General features: G+C 34.9%; 2 protein-coding genes across 3 annotated transcripts in view; one reads left to right on the forward strand and one right to left on the reverse strand.

The window, feature by feature from the left end:
* CCDC18 (coiled-coil domain containing 18) overlaps positions 1-2,569 on the reverse strand; it is a 104,761-nt gene extending 102,192 nt beyond the window's left edge. The window contains 3 exon segments of the mRNA XM_028087647.2: positions 231-410; positions 1,546-1,725; positions 2,430-2,569. Of these exon segments, the coding sequence (XP_027943448.2) occupies positions 231-364 (134 nt within the window). The 5' untranslated portion in view covers positions 365-410; positions 1,546-1,725; positions 2,430-2,569.
* Positions 2,570-2,731: 162 nt separating this feature from the next.
* Positions 2,732-17,964, forward strand: TMED5 (transmembrane p24 trafficking protein 5). Of its 2 annotated transcripts, XM_028087653.2 has the most exons (5): positions 2,732-3,235; positions 8,212-8,309; positions 12,947-13,130; positions 15,171-15,216; positions 15,787-15,954. In XM_028087653.2, the coding sequence occupies exons 1-5, from the start codon at positions 3,047-3,049 to the stop codon at positions 15,870-15,872; spliced, it is 603 nt and encodes a 200-aa protein (XP_027943454.1). In that variant the 5' UTR covers positions 2,732-3,046; the 3' UTR covers positions 15,873-15,954. The 2 variants fall into 2 exon arrangements, with proteins under 2 accessions (XP_027943454.1, XP_027943453.1); XM_028087652.2 differs by lacking the exon at positions 15,171-15,216 and having other exon boundaries at positions 2,738-3,235; positions 15,811-17,964.
* Positions 17,965-19,755: the final 1,791 nt, after the last annotated feature.

Here is a 19,755-nt window from a genome sequence, read left to right on the forward strand (position 1 = left end):
AATATAGCAAAGGTGTTTACTTAATGTATAAACATTAATGTATAACACTTCTCTAACATTTCTATTTTTTTTCCTAAACCAAGAATTACATTAAAAATTACAGATTTCAAAAAAAAATTACAGATTTCATATTCTATTCTATTAGAAACACAATATATAATAATGAAATTCATACATTTTTCGTTCATAAAGTCATATTCTGAAGTCCTTATGTGATTTTACTTACGTACCTGGATAGCTCTTCCCCTAAACTCTGCAAACTCCATTCCGTTATCTTCAGTTCATGTCTTAAGGAAGCAACATTTGCAAGCAAACTTTCTTCTTCATTGTCTTTATTACAGTAGTCTGATGAACTAGATTCCATTTCTTAAAAAAAGAAGTGTATTTCTTGTACCTTGCCAGAAAGAAATCTGTGGTGTCAAAACACTCTCACATTAATAGAATTTAACTTATTATTTTTCTATTTATCTCAAATGTTGTGCAATCTTTCATGGTAATTTAAGACAAAACAAAACAAAAACCCAGTAACAGTGAATTTCTCTGCAGTGTAAAGCCAAGGAAATAGAAAGTTCAATAGTTCCCCCTTTTCTAAACAGATTTAATCTTTCTAACAATAGTGCACATTAAATATTGTTATTCCATGTTAAAGTTAAAACAAACTAAGAATAAGGCAAATTAAATAATTTGCTCAAGGTCACATAAACTGTAAATGGTGGAAACAAGATTTGAACCTAAGACATCAGGATGCAAAGACCTTTTAATTATGTCACACTGCAATTTCTAACTTATAGATCAATTTCAAGATGAGCTTCTGAACTTACATAATCAAGTTACAAGCTCTGGAAATCTGATAAAATTGATATCATTATTTTATTAAATTAAAACTGGTATCATATATTTTCTTAATGGCAGTTTATTACCAAATAAAGGTTATCTCCTCCTCCCATTCACAAGTTATAAGATTTAAAAAACACACACATTCACATCACAACCGTACAGATCAAAATGGCATTTGGCAAGTTAACTCAGAAATACATGAAGAAAAATTTCTCTTTCTTCAACGTATGAGTATCTCTAGAGTTGTGAAATTCTCTACTAAACTTTACACATAAAAATCGTGATAAAGGGCCACATTTTATTATTAATACATATAATCATTATGTATTAAAATACATATTAAGAATATGTACATATACATATTAAAATATATTAAGAACTAAGGCTTTAAAATTTCTACTACTGTAAATCTTTTTGCATCTTAAAATTACATTCCTCTTTCAGATCCCATTTACCTTTGTCATTGTAGCACCTCTCTTTCATCACCCTTCTAGAATTCTGACATCTCAAGCTCCAAAAGGTTAGGAGTCTTATGTATTATGTTCAGGACTATTAAGACACTTACAGAAGGTCAGGATGTTCAGTGAATAAATGATGATTGCTGAATTGCCCTTCCTTCCCCTCATCCAGCTAAAATAGAGAGGCAAATTTATTCCCCACTCAAAATTTCTCAGATGTAAGAAGGAAGATTAAAAAGAAACCCCTCACCTTATTGGAAGAAACTGTGGCAGGAAATTAAATGAGACGCTATGTAATCGCAGAGAAAATGTTTCTTTTTTCCCCTTTCGTTTGCACAAATCTGCTTCTGCTTAAATGAGAAGACTCTCCCATAAAAAGTCAATGGATCAGGTCCCCATTCTGCTTTATCTTTTCAACATTTCTAGCTTCCTACAGAATGGTGAAGGAAAAAGGGTACAATTTGGGTGAATTCTAAAATGTCATTCGATATTACGTTTCAACTAAATCAGGTCTTACATCCAACATCTTCTGTGTATTTTAATGTAACAATTCCCTAACACTTACGTACTAATACATTTTTTAATTTTTTTTCCTACCGAGCCATGAAAACTTTTCTTCCCATCAACTTACAGTAGGTTATAAGTCTATCTTCACTGCCTGTACATACGTGGAAAAGTGCATCATGCTACTACCTACAGGCCCTGACCAGATCACCTGCTCCTAATTACGCGTTGGTAGCTTTACGCGCACGCGCACCCATCAACACCGAAAAATCGGTGTTGTTTATAAACCTTGTATGTAATAGGATGGGCTGTAGTCGAAAGAAGATTCCTCAATTTGGAAGGAGGTTATAGATTTATGTTGTATGGTCCTGTTACCAAGAACTCTCAATTTGACAGAATTGATCCCACGTTCATCTGAAAGAAGCGGAGGAAAACATGACGTCTCCCTCTCCGATTTCTCAAATAAAATACAAGTCTGCAGAGCAGCGCACACAGCAAGCGTGAAGTCGATGCGAAGCGCGTCCGAGGGTGCTGGGAGGGAAAGGAACAAAACTCCGGCAGGTAGGCCTGTTTTCACCCTCCAAGGAGCAGTCACTCACCACCCAAGTCGTAGCTGGGAGACAGACCCACCTGACAACAGCGCACACCGCGCTCTCGTCCGCGTTCGGAAGCCTCGGACCCTCTCCTGAGCTCAGGCTGTGGAAGCATCAGACACTCCACGCGGGGAACGAGTGAACCCCGGCTGCACCGAGTTCGAACCGCCGCGGGAGCCGTTGGGGACGCACCTCCCCGGCCGCAGCTCCGCCCCCCGCGCAGGCTCTGCGCGAGGCGACGCAGAGGCGTGGGGCCTGTCGGGGATCGTGGTCTGCGAGCGCGTCCAAGCCCGCTCGCCTGGAACTACATTTCCCATAATTACCCCTAAGACGCCCATTGGTGGGGGGGGGAAGCCATGGGAACCTGCCGCCCTGGTGTGAGGCGGGGCGCGCTCATTCCAGGCCTGAGGGGGCCGAGACCGAGAAGCTTGCGGAAAAGGACTGCTGGCCCCGCCCCTCGGACCCTACCCTTCTGAGGCCGGCGTTTCCCGCTCTGAGGGGTCCTGTGCCGCCGCCGCGGCCGCCACCTGGTTTCTTCAGGCTCCAGGTTTCCCTGCTAACCACGAGGAGGAGTCCAGGGAGGAAAAGCGGAGCCTAGGTGCCAATAACCCACACTTTCCGCGTCTCTTCCAGCCCGAGATCGCCCCGGCAGGGATGGGCGACAAGATCTGGCTGCCCTGCCCGGTGCTCCTCCTGGCCACTCTGTTCTCAGTGCTGCTGCCGGCGGCGGCCGGCTTCACGCCCTCCTTAGACAGCGACTTCACGTTTACCCTTCCGGCCGGCCAGAAGGAGTGTTTCTACCAGCCCATGCCCCTGAAGGCGTCGCTGGAGATTGAGTACCAAGTAAGTGTGGAGGGTGAGGCAGCCTCCTTCCTTTATCCCAGCTACCCCGCGTCTTCGCCTCTCACCCACTTAGAAACTTCTTGTGGACTGCGAGGGTGGTGAAGAGGCGAGGGCCGCTGGAGTAGCCGGCCCGTTCGGCGCAGGCGCGCGAGGTTCGGCTCTCCTGAGGCCGGCGACCCAGAAGTTAGGCGGGACCTGGAATTGACGACCCGCCCTCTCCCCTTTCCTCCCGTTGGAAAGAGGCCAGCACTGGTGATCTTGGTGGTTTTCCCTTTTGTTTCCATAATTCGCCCATCGCCTTGCTAACCAGCACACGCTCTGATGCTGGGAATTTCTCAATACAGGACTGATAACACGTTCTCCATCACTGGAGGAGATGATGACACTTGTTTTGTTACCCCGACCACGCTCACCCAATTCCGGTGTTATAAATCTTCACTGTCATCGCTTCATTTAAGGATTTTTGAACTGTGAACTTGTGATTATCCCTAAATCCGATTTTGGAATATTTTGAAAGGAGCTCTTGATGTATTTAATGGGTACATTTCCTTCGCAGTTACATATTTTTAAATCAAGCAATATTTGTTTATTAAAACTTTATAACTTGTAGTTCATCATTGTAAGCATTTCTCCCATATCATTGTCTTCTTTTTAGTATCTTCATAATATTATGTAGGGATTTGGCTTAATTTATATAGTCATTTTGGTAGAGCGTAATTTCTTAGAAGAAATCTTGTTAGTTCCACACAGCTAATTTTGATGTCTCTGGGTAGCACTGCAAAAAAAAAAAAATGCGTTGGTGTGGTTCACCTTTTAATTTTTCCCAGATTATTTAATTTATAATCAGATAATTTTTTTAAGTTGATGCAAAGAATTATTTTCAACAGTTACTGTCACCTATAGAGCAAAATAAGTTATGTAGAATTTTCATCGGAAGGAACCTTAGAATTAAATTATTTCTAGATATTTAAGGAAAGCAATAGAGAGCGCAATATCTGAAGTCATATAGTGAGCAAAACTGAGGCTAGACCGCAACATTTATTGATCTCCAGTGTAGTTCAAAAGTTCATTTACCATGTGCCAGTAATTGGCAGGGTGGGGATGAGGGGAGTGTGGATGAGATGACCAACTATGACATGGACAAAAAGAGTCCGTTTTCAAGGATATTATTTAAGGGATACTGGCTAATAAACAGCTAATTTCAATTAAGTATCGTTAACTGCTGTTAGAGGACAACCACTTCTCTGGTGTTTCGGAAAAGGATTCCTGGAGAAAATAAATTTGAATCCTGAAAGATGCTTAAGTGAGACAAGAATGCAAAGAAGGCAGGGCATTTCAGGAAAAGGAACAAAACACGAATAGTTATAAAAATGCGTAGTGTTTTGTTGCTGGGCAGTATGTGGACACTACACGTGCTGAGTTTTTATTAGACCTGAAGACTAAAGTCTAGGGTGCAAGTAAAAGTAAAATAGATTGGAGAGGTCAGGAGGCTGGATCATGGATCATGAATCTTTAGGCTTGTGTGCCATGCTGAGTGGCTTTGCCCTTGTTCTGTACAAGGGCCACTGAAGATATAAGCAGCATGGTAACAGAAATGTTTTCCAGATAGATCACTGGGTACAGTGTGGGAAAAGGAGGGCAAAATTAGAGGCAAGGAAATCCAACTGGAGGTTAAAAAAAAATTTGTATTATTTGAAAATTCCTTAGTATTTATCTAGGAATTGGTATTAGGGAGGAAATATATATGAACTACTGACCTCTTATGATTATGATATAAAATCTGTACAAATAAAATGCTTGGGTTGAAATCCTAACTCTGTCACTTACTACCTCTGTGATTTGAACAAGTTATTTAACCTCTCGCTTGTAAAAGAGAAATAGTAATTACCTCACAGAGTTGATTTTAAGAAATGAGTTAATAAGTGTTCATAGACCATCCCTGACACTAGTAGTAAATAGGCGGTGAATGTTGGTTTTTCTACATTTACACTTCTAGAGTTATATAGCTGGCTTGGCTTAGCTTTATGCTCTGCATCTTTAGTCACTCTTAAAGGGACTGAAGTAATCCCCCTAAACAACTTAATTGTTTTGATTGAAGAAAGAAGAAAGAAGTAAAATTTAATGTCTGTAGTCCTAGACAATGTTGAGGGGTTTGTAGAGTAAGAGGTGATCTTCACCTTTTTGTTTGCATTTTCCAATTCCATTATTAATTTTCCAGTAACAGCAGCTACTGCTTTTTGTCTTTGTTTTTAAAATGTCAGGGAACAGACATTCCAGACATTGCCCTTGGGTCACTGTGACATACTGAAAATTTTTAACCATTTCTTACTTTCCAGCTTTAGGAGGACACTTTTAGAATAATTGACTAGCCCCACATTATATTAAGTTCTTGAAAATTTTAAGTGTCAATACATATATCTTAGGAATAAACTAGATCGTTAACTTTTTAAAAATCATTGCTAAGTGCTTAATTTGTTGGAGCACTATGCTAAGTGCTACGGATATAACGGTGAGTAAAAATATAGTCCATGTTCTCATACAATCTAGTATGGAAAAGGACAGTAATCAAACTGTTTACAAATAAATGTAAAATTGTAACTCTAATAAGTGCTATGAAGGTAGGTATATACAGCTATGAGAAGATTTAATAGGAGAACTTAATTTCATCTGGGAATTGAGAGAAGACATTCCAGAAGTACAATTCAGATCTGTAGAAAAATCAGCCTTATTAGGCATAAGGGGATGATTTAAATTTGCATTGAGGAAGAAGACAGAAGAAAGCCTTTGAGGAACTGAAAGGCTGTTACAACAACAGTATAGACTAGGGAGAGTGGCACTCATCATCTTCTAGTGAAATCATCAGGAAGTTTTGTTTCAGATTATGGTGTTTTTTAAATAAATATTTTTATGCTTTAAAATTGTATTTTATAGACTTTTAAGTTATCTTCTGTGTTCTTAATTATCATTTTTAACAATTTCATTAAGCCTGACAGCCACTACCAATAATACCTTTTAAATCTTTTACTGAAATCTGTTTAGTTTTGTTAGATCTCTTATTTTCTGATTTAATAGTTATCTTTTTTTGGCTTTTTTAGAGGATAACTTTGAGTAATTCTTTTAAAATGCTTTGAATCCTTGAACAGACTTTTTGCTTTCACTTTAGTAAATATAATTTTCTTTTACTTGGGATCATTGAAGACATGGCCGTATTGTTTTTTTGCATCTAGTATTATATGTAAGAATTCTGATGCCAATCCCAATTCTTATAAGTAGTAGTTCTCTACCAGTTATCATTGGAAGTTTCTAGGTTGTTCTTTTTAAATCCTTTGGAAAGGCAGTAGGAATTTTTTTATCTTTTACATCCATTAGCCCCTTCCAGTCTCAAGATTTTTATCTTTTGAAGCAAGAATTTTTGTTCTCTTATTTGATGATTTCTTCCCTTCATTTCTCGTGGTTCTCTTCTTTGAAATGCTTGTTAGATAGATATTTGAAATCTTTAGCTCTGTCCTTCGCAAAGGGTCTTACCATTCTTCTCATACTTTTCATCTGTACTTTTCACCTTGTTCTGAGAATTCCTTGGTTCCTTCCAGTTCGCTGATTTTTAGTCTCTATCCATATTCATTCTGCTCTCATTACATTTGTTAAGACTTTATTTTGGCAACATTTTTTATCTTTTTTATTTTTCATACCAGCAACCTCATTTTTATGGATTACACATTCTTGAATTTCTCTGAGGATATATACTTATGAAGAAACATTTTGAAGTCTGTTTATATTAACTATTTTTTCAGAATTTGATCCTTTCAGTAAAACCAGTAACATGAAAAGGAGGGCATTGATTTCAACAAATGTGTTTCTCTAGTCTGTTTCAGTGAGAATTTTGAGATTGATAGCTATTGGTAGCTAGATATATATATCCTTTGCTCAGTGGACTATCTTCCAGAAATTCCTTACTCCTCATGTCTGTTAACAGTCTTCCTAGATTTCCAGTGTTGTTATTTGTATCAATATATTTTCTTCATTTTATTGGGATTTGAAGATTAAAGAGAATTATATATATTTAGCTGGCTATTTGAAACTACTTTTGTTGGTAAGTAAGTATAGCACAGGAATAGGTAACTTTTTATATCATTCCACTAAGGCCACCAAGAAAAATAAAATGGTGTATTAAATAAGAAAAAGAGTAGTTATCGGAGGAAAACTGCTGAGTTCAAATTTTGACATTCATTGACTATATCTACCTTCAGAAAAGTATTTCTCTGTGCCTCATTTTTTTGTGTTTTTTTTTTGTTCTGTTGATTGGTTCTTGTTTTACTGAGAACAGTAGTAAGACGTACCTCTTAGACTTGTTTTGAGGAAATTAACCCAGATAAAGCACTTAAAACAATGTGTGGCATACACTGTAATTGTTAGCTATTATCATCATCATTTTGGGATTGTAAAGGAACTGTGTTCATTGGCAAGTAAACCAATAGCCTACTTGGAATATTTAGTTCATATTGGAGAATAATAAGCGAATGCACTGAAGAAGTCAACTGGAGTCAGATCATAGAAGTTTTGAGTTCTGGGTTAAGAAATAGCTAATTATTATTTTACTGAAGAGGAAACAAACTCAGAAAAGTTACATAGCATGCTCTAAATTGCCTAAGTAAAAAGGTTTACCATATGAACTCCCTTCTGTGTTTCCTTCCACTCTACAGGGCTTCTCAATCAAGGCAACATTTTAGGAAGATTATTTTAGTAATATTTATAAGGCCTAAAGTTAGGTGATGGCAACAGGAATTGGTAAGGAAGTTCCAAAGTGAATAGAATTGAATTGGATGATCTTTGTGCTCCTTTCTAGCCCTTACATGCATCTTGTTGACTTTCTTTACCTCTCTAGGTTTAGAAAGAAATTCTTTTCATCATATGATCTACTTTATATATTTTTTATTTCAGAATTTATAATGTGTTCTTTTCTTTGTGCTTTTCTACAGGTTTTAGATGGAGCAGGATTAGATATTGATTTCCATCTTGCCTCTCCAGAAGGAAGAACCTTAGTTTTTGAACAAAGAAAATCAGATGGAGTTCACACGTAAGTCATCTCTTAGTTGAGTTCCCTGGGCTGAGTATTACCAATGGGCTATCTGCAGGGCAGGGAAATTTAGCACATTTGATACAAACATCAGTATTAAATGATTCCATATGAACATTTTAAACAGTCCTAGATAGTGGTCTATCATAAACTAAAATGTCTTCCATTAACTTTTTCTCTTTTTTTAGGCGTTTTGTATTGATCCTAAATTTTTTTCTTTGCTTTGGTTAAATAAGATGAGTATGCCCTAGGTATTGCATTCAGTCTGTTATGGCATTTTAAACCTGTCTTTCTGACTAGCACAACCTTTCCATTTTAAGTTACTGTTCCAGGTACGTATCCTATAGTTTGAGCTGCTGGCTTTATCATCTTTGCCCACTATTTCCTTTCTTAAAAAAAACAAGTACAGGGTGCCTGGGTGGCTCAGTTGGTTAAGCAACTGCCTTCGGCTCAGGTCATGATCCTGGAGTCCCGGGATTGAGTCCCACATCGGGCTCCCTGCTCAGCGGGGAGTCTGCTTCTCCCTCTGACCCTCTTCCCTCTCATACTCTCTGGCTCTCATTCTCTCTCTCTCTCAAATAAATAAAATATTTAAAAAAAAAAACAAATAAGTACATCTTTGTGCATATGTGTTGTGTGTGTATGCCTGTAAAAGTTGGTTTTTACTCAGACCTCATTCTTTTTAGATAATTAGAAGATGTGATAGTAAAAGATCTGACCATAGGAAACCAGAAAGAAAGAAAATAACTTGTTAGAAGTTTAGAATTTGACAAAAGGCTATATATGCTCTCTTAATTTCACTTCTCTTTTTCCTATCTCAGTAGTGTGTTTCCCTGTTCATTCTGTCATTTTGCTACAGCACTTTGTTTACTTATTGCATTAAAACTAAACTCGAGTTTCAGGTAGAGGAAAAGCAAATACAGTCTAATATTTGCCATAAACTAGGCTTTGCATTTTATATGCTTCAAATTAATCATTCCAACCCACTGTGAGAGATTCTTTGATTCCCCAATTCCCATTTTACAGACAAGGAGGCTCAGAGAAGTTAAATAAGTCTGCAGGGATACACATTTATTAAGAGGAGGAGGCAGGATGGATCAGAATTCTTGCTTTCTACCATACGATGCTTAGAACATCTCTGGCACATAGCACTATATAAGTACTAGCTATTATAGTTACTGGTCTTTGTTAACCAGCATACTTGGCATGTAATTGATAGCAAATACTAAACACATGTATGAATGAATGAGGGGGAAAATATCTCAACTATAATACTCTTTTCAGAGTGCTTTATTTTTATTTTTTATTTTTATTTAATTTTTAAATTTTTTGTATTTTTTAATTTTTAAAGTTTCTTTTAAGTTTTTATTTAAAAATTTTTTAAATTTCTTGTTTTTTATTTTATTAAAGTTTTTTAAAATGGCATTTTACCTATGCAGAGCTCAGAAAAAAATATTTGTATAAACTATTAATAAAATAGAGAAACAGTAATTTAAAAAGTCAGTTTTGATTGATATCCTTGGAACTATGCTTTCTCTTTGATAGTTATATGAACAGAAACTAAAAATGTAGCTCATCTTTAAATTTCAGAATCTAGAAAATCTGTAGAATTTCTGTCATTTTTTTCTCCAATTTTCTCCTTTCTTTTAGAGATAAATTAAGATTAACTGTTGGGAGAAAAGGTATCTTATTGGTTTCTTGCATAGAATTGCCTCTCATTAAACCAGTGGGAAAAAAGAATGAGTTTATAAGAGTTTACATTTATTGAGTTCTTTTGATGTGCCAGGCTACTGTTCTAAGCACCTTATATTTATTAATTTTTTTTATTCTTCACCACAGTCCTATGAGGTACATATTACCATTTTATCAATAAAGAAATTGAGGCAAAGACCACTAACGTAAGTTAATGAAAGTTACACATCTAGTGAACAGGCAGAGCCAGGATTTAAAACCAGGCTGTCCAACTCACTCTTAATCACTACACCAAATTTACAAATCTGCTTTCTAAAAAATCAGATTTAAGGGGCACCTGGGTGGCTCAGTCGTTAAGCATCTGCCTTCGGCTCAGGTCATGATCCCAGGGTCCTGGGATCGAGCCCCGTGTCGGGCTCCCTGCTCGGTGGGAAGCCTGCTTCTCTCTCTCCCACTTACCCTGCTTGTGTTCTCTCTCTGGCTGTCTCTCTCTGTCAAATAAATAAGTAAAATCTTTAAAAAGTAAAAATAAATAAATAATAAAAAATCAGATTTAAACAAAATTTTATCTTTAACTATTAACTTTTTATTTTTTGATTTTATTTTTTTAAAGATTTTTTATTTATTTATTTGAGAGAGAGAGAATGAGATAGAGCATGAGGGGGCGAGGGTCAGAGGGAGAAGCAGACTCCCCGCTGAGCAGGGAGCCCGATGCAGGACTGGATCCCGGGACTCCAGGATCATGACCTGAGCCGAAGGCAGTTGCTTAAAAATAAAATAAATAAATAAAAATAAATAAATAAATAAATAAATAATAAAAAATCAGATTTAAACAAAATTTTATCTTTAGCTATATTTTTTAAAGGCAGGTTATAAAATATCTCTGTTACAGCACTGAAATAGTTTTTTTCTTCAATTAAATCCTAAATACTGTCCTTTCAGAAGGCAGCGTTAGTAAAAATGTCTCCAAACAGAACTATAAACAGCTTAAGTAATACCTATTCACTGGCACTTCCAGGAATAAGTCTGTTTGTGTGTTTATATTTTTTCTAGACAGCTGAATTAACGTTACTGTAACTCATGCCAGAATTTATGCATTCTGAACTACTGTTGCTCTTTATTCTACTTGAAGGGAAAATTAACTCTGCAATTTTTATTTGGATAATATTTTGTATCATTTGTAGTATTAAAGTTCCTTTCTACTAAAAGCAGTCAACAGATTTAGAAAGAGATTAGTATAGGAATGACTATAAAGTAGTAAAATACCTTTTTTTTTCCATACACATGCTGAAGCTCATCCATGTGAGTCAGTGCTTCTCAAACTTTTTTTCATTTTTACTCTTGTCCCCATGCAACCTTTCTAGACTTTTCTGCCTTATCATCTCCCCATGAAATTTTAAAACCAGTTTTTGTACTATATGTAGATCTGTACTTTACATGTAAAAAGAGTAGGTACAAAGCTTCCCCTTTTTATCCAGTGCAGGGTTAAGAATGGCTAAATAAAGTTGAGTTAAATAAAATTAAGACTAAACAAAATTAAGAGTTAAATTTAAAAGTGATTAAAATTAAACTTAGCTTTACATAAGTCAAAACATTTTTTTCTTTTTAAAATTGTTCCCCACTGTATTTGCCAGTATATTCTTCAAGCTTCTTCCAAAGGTTAAATACATCAAGACAAAGGTTTGTCATGACTGAGGAGATTACAAGGAATGCAGACAGGCTCTGAGCAGTACTATAGAAAAGAAAGATCAATTAACATGAGAGTCAGAAAACCAAGCTTCGTCTATGCCTGTGACAGGCTGTGTGATCATAGGCAAGTATTTTAACTTATGTGAACTTTATTTTACTTACCTTGAAAAGGTCAATTATGCCTATTTCAAAATATGATGGTAAGGATTAAAAGAATTAAAATATGTTAAAGTAGTGTGTAAATTATAAAGGGGTATACAAGTATTGGCTATATTTTATTTATGGTATATATGTTAAGATTCAGTCAAATTGCTGAGTACTTCTCTCTCATGCTTAAACTAAATAAATTGGATATAGGGGTGGAAAAGAAATGGAGATTGATTTAAAAGAATCACATGTTGTAGGCCAGTTATCTTGAATGTGAAGCTAATGAGACCAAGATACAAGTTTAACTTAGATGTGAGTGGCATTTATTCAGTAAAGCTAATGCCACTGAGTGTAAAGCTCGTTTGTTGGCCACTGATCCCTAATCTCTGTAAACCTATGTTATAAAGATGGTTTTTTTTTTAAAAAGATTTTGTTTATTTATTTTACAGGGAGAGACACAGTGAGAGAGGGAACACAAGCAGGGGAGTGGGAGAGGGAGAAGCAGGCTCCCCACTGAGCAGGGAGCCCTATGCGGGGCTTGATCCCAGGACTCTGGGATCATGACCTGGAGCCAAAGGCAGACGCTTAACGACTGAGCCACCCAGGCGCCCCTATAAAGATGGTCTTAATCTGTAGGAGGCCTGGAAGAAAGCATTTAGAACAATCCATTACTGCTTTTGAAAACAAGTCACTTTAGAAAGTAATCTAAATTAAAGGGGAGGTTTGTGGTCATATTTGCATATGAATTGAACTCATGATAAATTACTCTTAATATATAAATATTAAAGATCATTGTGAGGTATCATGTATCTATGTTTTAGGTTTTTAATCCTATTCTTTTCCAAAAATTAGGTCAAGATCTTTTACCGTATTTCCTGAGTAAATGCCAAGCACATCTAAGTTGCAACTACTTATATATTTTACATATATATTTCCAGGTTGCCTCTTTCCCAAGAAATTATAAATTATCTTTCAATACTTAAGGAAGTCTTTTTATCAGCAAACTATCCAATTACTATAAACCATGTTATTTCTTACCTATAGTAGTTTTTCCTTTGATCCCAAAAAGAAGTACAGATAACTGAAGACATGTACTTTTTTTAATACAGGGTAGAGACTGAAGATGGTGACTACATGTTCTGCTTTGATAATACATTCAGCACCATTTCTGAGAAGGTGATTTTCTTTGAATTAATCCTGGATAATATGGGAGAACAGGAGCAAGAACAAGAGGACTGGAAGAAATATATTACTGGGACAGACATGTTGGACATGAAACTGGAAGACATCCTGGTCAGTATGATCTTTTAATAAATAAAAATTATCCAGAGGTCTGACTGTGTGATAAGCACTGAAATAATAATTTTCTCTGCATTATCTCATGTAATCTTTACTTAACTCTATGAGGATTATTTATCTCCATCTTTCCAATGAGGAAATTGTGGTTTAGGGGAGATCATGTTTGTCACATAACCAGAAAGGGGGGAACTAGAACTTGAACACAGGCTCTTCTTAACTATAAAACTCCCTTAGAATGTTCACAAATAGAAGAAGGTAATGATCTATAGCATACTTGCACATAGAAAAAAAGTGAGCAGTTTGTAAACACTTAAGATGTTATAGGCATTTTTCTCACAGCATAATTTTTATAACATGAAATTTGATATCACTTGATTAATTTGGCAACACTGTTTACATTACTCAGACCAGACCTAGCAGTTATCAGAAACTAGGACTACATTCAGGAGCGAAAACTTTTAGAATATGGCTTCTTTGTTTGAATTGCCTTATCATTTACATGCATAATGAAATGTGCATGTGTAAGAACCTATTTGTCCATAATAGTATTGGTGATGGGGGGAAGGTCATGACCCTTCAGCCACAGGTAGATGTAATCAAATGATAGAATTTACTGAGTGGTATTTGTAAATAGCATATATAGCTGTATGAGAAATAACATAATCATTGCCAATTAAAACTGTGTAATCTCTAATTGTCTTATAATCTGAATTTTTTTTTAATAATGTGGTATTTTGATCACTTGAGGTTTTTTAGGAAAGCAGCTGTCAAACAGCAGAAGAGACATACTATACATACCTTAGGAAGTCAGAAAATTAGACAATCATGTTTTATCATGTGTGATTGCTTAGTGAATGAGCCCTCACAGCCTTGGTTTCCTCACCTGCAAAATGGGGATAATACCTCTAGAGTTGTGAGGATGAAATAAGAAATGTCATGTGTCTAAGTGCTTTAAACAGTGTATGGCATAATACATGTTACTTTTCTTACCTTTTCCACTGGTGTTACTATGAATACAAACTGAAAGGATTAAGTTTGATTGGTATGAATTTTTACCATGACAGTTTTTTATCTCACCATAATTTCCCATGTATATATCTTTTAAATTTCAATCATATTAACTTATTCTTTCATTTTAAATTTATTTTGCCAACAAGACTAAAACACTAGTACTTATAAACCTCATTAGTGCTTAACTGCATTCTCAAGAGATTGAATTCATTCACATGGTTAAACAAAATGAGCAGTAAGTTCAGATTTAAATATGGCTTAAAATACTTATAAGCCCTTTTTAAAGAAAAATGTCTTTCAGGAGCTTTATTTCCCCCCCAATTTTGTATCCTAACAGCAAACTTTGATAAATAATTTTGTATTTGGCTATCGTTGCTGTAATACTGAAAAGAACTATGCATGATCTTTTTTATTTGGGGATCTGAATTCCTTATTTTTCTAGAAAATATTTGCATTACTAGGTTACTGTTGCTTTACAAATATGCCCAAATGATAAATATTACACTTTGTAGTTTTGTAGGTTTAGCAGAAAGTCTGAAATTTTGAGTATAGTTTTTGCTTAAATAAGGATTTTAAGCAAGATGACTATGCAGGAAAATCTGTTTCTAGTATTTTCTTATTTTTGCCATAAGTACAGTTGACCCCTGAACAAAGTGCAGTTGAACTGAGGTCTACTTACGCAGATTTTTTTCAGGAAATGTATTTTCTCTTACAATTTTCTTAGTTAACATTTTTCATTTTGCTAGCTTTATTGGAGGAATACAGTATATAATGTATGTAATATATATAACAGAAAACAGTGTTTTGACTGTTTATGTAAGGCTTCTGGTCAACAGTATGCTATTAGTAAAGTTTTTCGGGAATCAAAGGTTTTATGTGGATTTTTAACTGTGCAGGGCGTTGACCCCTCTAACCCCCATGTTGTTCAAGTGGTCAGCGATGTACTTTGACATCATTTCAAGTCTCAATTTTAACTGATATTCATATAGCCCTCTTAAGTTTTCAAATCACTTCTCTCACCAGGACCCTGCTATAAAAACAGGTTTTTCAGAAGATGTACAACTTAAGAGTGCATCTTGATAAGCTTGTTTTACAAATGTAATTTTGGAACATTTTTATATTAAAAATAGATTATACTTTTGGATGTATAATATGCGTATCAAAAATTGGAGTATTTTCTAATTTCACTATTATTTTCTGAGATGAAAACATTGGGTGTTTTGCTAGACACTAAATTGGACAAGACTAACATTCAAAGAAAATACTATAAAGACACAGTGCATTATATAAAGATAAATATCTAAAAGCTGTTAACGGGTTTTTTTTTTTCTATCAGTTAGGTTTTTTAAAACTAGTCTTTTTCTTATGATTGTGAGGTCTAAGAAACAGTGTATATAAAATTCCTGGCACTATGCACTGAAATATATTTTCACATTATTTCTTTTCAATTTACATTAGCTTTGTTCCTCTGTTAAGTAACTATTAGATGAGAACTATTACATAAACTTACAGAAGATCTTTAGGTGATCCAAGTAGTACCTGTCCCTTAATTAAAATTGTGTTTGGATGTAAAACTATTATGAGTTAGGATACTGTGAATCACATGTTTAACTTAAAATTACTGAGCATTCTTTGATAGTAAAATTATTTTATTTATCTCCAGGAATCCATCAACAGTATCAAGGCCAGACTAAGCAAAAGTGGTCATATCCAGACTCTGCTTAGAGCATTTGAAGCTCGTGATCGAAATATACAAGAAAGCAACTTTGATAGAGTCAATTTCTGGTCTATGGTTAACTTAGTGGTAATGGTGGTAGTGTCAGCAATTCAAGTTTATATGCTAAAGAGTCTATTTGAAGATAAGAGGAAAAGTAGAACTTAAAACTTTAAACTAGAGTAATTAACATTGGGGGAAAAAAAGACAGAAAAATGCAATACACTTATAATCAAGACCATTAATAGTCTTTCCAAAAAATGTTTTCAGGCATTACCACAAGTGTGAAACAAGTATAATTTTAAGGTGAAAGGAGTCTTCACTTTCGTCTGTGCAAGTAATCTTATTGCTTCAGTTGTACTTAAGTGTATAACAAATATTTCACAGAGTATAGGTATAATTGAATGAAGCCATATTTATCAGCATTTTCCTAAGTTTGAAAAAGTTTTGCAAATGTCATAGGTGATTTAAATAAATGAACTTTGGGCCTAAATGCAACACCAAACATTGTTTTTAAAAGACTGTCTTACCTTGAAGTTTCTTTGTAAATGTGGCAATTACAAATTAGAATTTTTCAGTATATTGAAGTTTCTTTGTAAATGTGGCAATTATAAATTAATTGTATAATTTTTCAGTATATTAAATTATAAGTCATCTGAGAATTACCTAATCATGGATTGGATATATCTTTAGAAGACAAAAACTCAACTTTTCTTTTTACATATATATTTCTCCTGTAATGTAAATAGAAGCATAGCTGTGAGAAGCAGATTTGTGAGATTTTTATAACCAAATATATTTCAACTTAAAATATTAGCAAAAAGTATTAAATACTTCGCTTATATTCCCCAAAGGCCAACATTTTAATAATATTTAAAAATGCTCAGTCATTATTAAAATTGGAACAGATTTTCTCTTTGAAATGAAATAGCTAAAGGCTGCTCACAGTCTCCATAAGGACACATTTGGTCTAGTCCTTAACTCAGAACTAGAATTTTGAAATTAAATGTGAGGGAAAATAATTTTATTTTTATATTACCTATCAGCAGTGTCGTTAGTTTTAACATGATTACTGACTTGGATAATACATTATTACCAGCAGTTGTGAAGGAAATACTGCTTAAAAATCTGGGCCTTACATAAATAAGTATCTCCTTTTCTGAGTTCTCAAAATCAGCAACAACAATCAATAAAAGAAGAATTTAGGTAAGCTTGAGAACATCTGATGAAAATTAAGTTCACTTAAATAAACTGTAAGTATCTGGAATCTGATTGGTTCATCGTAATGACCCAATCCTAATATCAATCATGAGACTAAATTCCAGGTAACTGAAGAAACTATACTTGGCTAGGGTTTTATTTTTTACAGTTGTTTTATTCTGTTTTGAATTGTCTAACTATTCAGGTACATTTTATGAAACAAACTCTACTGTAAGGTTTAGCACTGGGTACATACATTACAATTGTTATAACTTTCATTAAATGACCTTTCTGATCACTTTATTTATTGACATTCAAGTAAGGATTTGAAAGCCCACAGAATCCCAAATTTAAAGTGGTATGTGAATAACTCTATGTAAAGTCTCTGCCATCCTTGCTTATATCAATCTGGGGAGTATTACTTAAATACTAGTAATTTAGCTACAACATGAATTAAGTAGAATTTTTAGGTTATGCCCATTTGTAATATTAAGACAAATATGAGAAATCAACTTAAAAATTTGAGTATAGAACCTCTCTGTACATTAGTACTGCTGGAATTCTTAATAAGCAGTGATACTGAGAGAATGGTTTCATTTACTAATTTACAGTCAGAGTGGTACAAAAAGAGATTTATTTCCCTCCTTCTTATCCCCTTGGGAGAACAAAAAGATTAGCTATCCCTACTACGAAGCTTTTAAAAAATGAGGTAAATGCCATATATAATTGATTACCTTAACTGGCCAAGAAAATGTTTAAGTGTCCAGGAGTGGTGCCTACAATACATGCAAAACAAGGGCCAACAATCACCTGTGAAGAGACCTCCCTTTCCCCCCTTCTGTTAAACTCATTATGAGAAGCAACCTTACCATACTATAACTAATAAAACAGTACAGATATAAACTACTGCATCTTCTTTATAAAACTGTGATCAAGAATTCTACCTCTGGCTGGTTACTGTACTATACTCTTGATTCCTTACCTAACAATGAACTTGTTACATTATCTACAGATGATTTGTGCCACTGATTTTAAACCTATGATTCAGTAATGTCTTATAATGGCCTTATCTAGAAAAAAGGAACTTAGGAATATTGAGGACATAATTTTATTTTTTATAGGCACAAAATGAAGAGTGGGATTAAGAAGGATGTTACTTGTATTAACCAAAAATATAATTAGCAAAGAACTAAATTCTTTAATATTTCTATAGGCATATAGTTTATCTGCCTTATGTTTTTTTAAATGTCAGTACTCAATTTTGAAATTAAAATTACGCTAAAATTAAGCAACTTATCACTTAATGACTGATTTTGTCTTCAGTTGTTAGTTATATAAACTCTTAAAATACAATATTTAAGGCCTAGAGTTTTACTCTTATTTGCATTTGGGTCATTAATGATGTGCTGTTCTTTCATGTGAATGTCAAGGTATAGAAGGCAATTAAGTGGTTGAAATAGCATGGAAATAAATTACAAATTCAGATGTAATTTTGTTAAGTATTTTTATCCTTAAATATTGTTACTGTCTTAAAATTAGCAAAAATTGAGTACCTGTAATTGTAAGCCTCCCTAAGTACTTTATCTTCAATTTTTTAAAAGATTCAGCATGTAATAACTTTTCATCTTAATATGCAATCAGCATTGCTCAAATTGCTTTATAGTTGTGAATAGCCATATTAAATGAGCAATGAATACTGTTCTGAATATATATAATAAAATTTACAATCAAAGAAAATCTTACTGATCTACCAGTTATTATAAATGCTAATCCTTAAAACCTTCACTGATCTCATCTTAGCCATGTGTGCTCTCCCTTCCATTTGAAAACCCATAGTTCTTTGTACTTCTTATTGTATATCATTCTACCTTGCATTGGAGTTCTGTTTACATGTGTTCTTATTCATCTGTTGCCCAAACATGCATTATAACTATAAGGTGCTCAGAAGCAGGGGGGAGAAAGGCAAAGATCACCTCCAAGTTTGGAATGCTAAATAAGCCCTCAAAGAGCTTCTTCCACTCCTCTAACCCCACACCATAAATTGCCTGTAATATGGCTCTAGAATCTTAATTTTTAACCGACACAACTTGGGATTCTGGTGTCCATTATCTTTGGACCATCTGCTAACTGGGTAATACTGGGAAATCAAAATTCCTTTGAGCCTATTGTGTGTAGAAACATTTTAGAAAGCATCTTAAAACTTGGTTAAAATCACATATAAAAGAGTCCGGTGCTTGGTGGAGGTTGGTTATTGGTCATTTCCTTCACACCATCCAGACAAGACACTCTTCCCCTACAAGCTCATAGAATTCCTTAGGCACCTTTCTGCTTCTGCACTCCCATCACCTTTAGGTGTCTGGGTTTCTGGAAGGTTTGTGTCATTAAAAACTAGAGCTACACTACACTTAATGTCTCTCTGGAAAAGGGGCACAGAATAAAGAATCCAGACCTAAAATGATGTTATATGAAAAGAAGGCACAATGAGGTGGGACTCTGGATCCCCGTATCTGAAAGAGAAAGGTGAGAAATTGCCAAGCAGGGAAAAATTTGGAGGTCTTAAAAATCACCGTGAGTCAACAGCAAAATGAACAGAGAATCAGTATCCATCACTGAAATGAACTCCTTTCTATATAAAGAGACTACTCCCCAGTCCTGGAAGTTTTCAAGTGGCAGTAATGATCAAATGTCAAAGGG

This window comes from Eumetopias jubatus, unplaced genomic scaffold, assembly GCF_037043125.1.
Source record: "Eumetopias jubatus isolate StellerSeaLion01/CBP00866 unplaced genomic scaffold, mEumJub1_p1.0 scaffold_4, whole genome shotgun sequence".
NCBI lineage: Eukaryota > Metazoa > Chordata > Mammalia > Carnivora > Otariidae > Eumetopias > Eumetopias jubatus.

Bases quoted from the DNA above. Each gene is read 5' to 3' on its own strand.
- TMED5 (XM_028087652.2), top strand. From the start codon at position 3,047: ATGGGCGACAAGATCTGGCTGCCCTGCCCGGTGCTCCTCCTGGCCACT. The intron at 8,310-12,946 runs GTAAGTCATCTC...TTTTTAATACAG, and splicing joins AAATCAGATGGAGTTCACAC to GGTAGAGACTGAAGATGGTG. The intron at 13,131-15,810 runs GTCAGTATGATC...ATTTATCTCCAG, and splicing joins TGAAACTGGAAGACATCCTG to GAATCCATCAACAGTATCAA.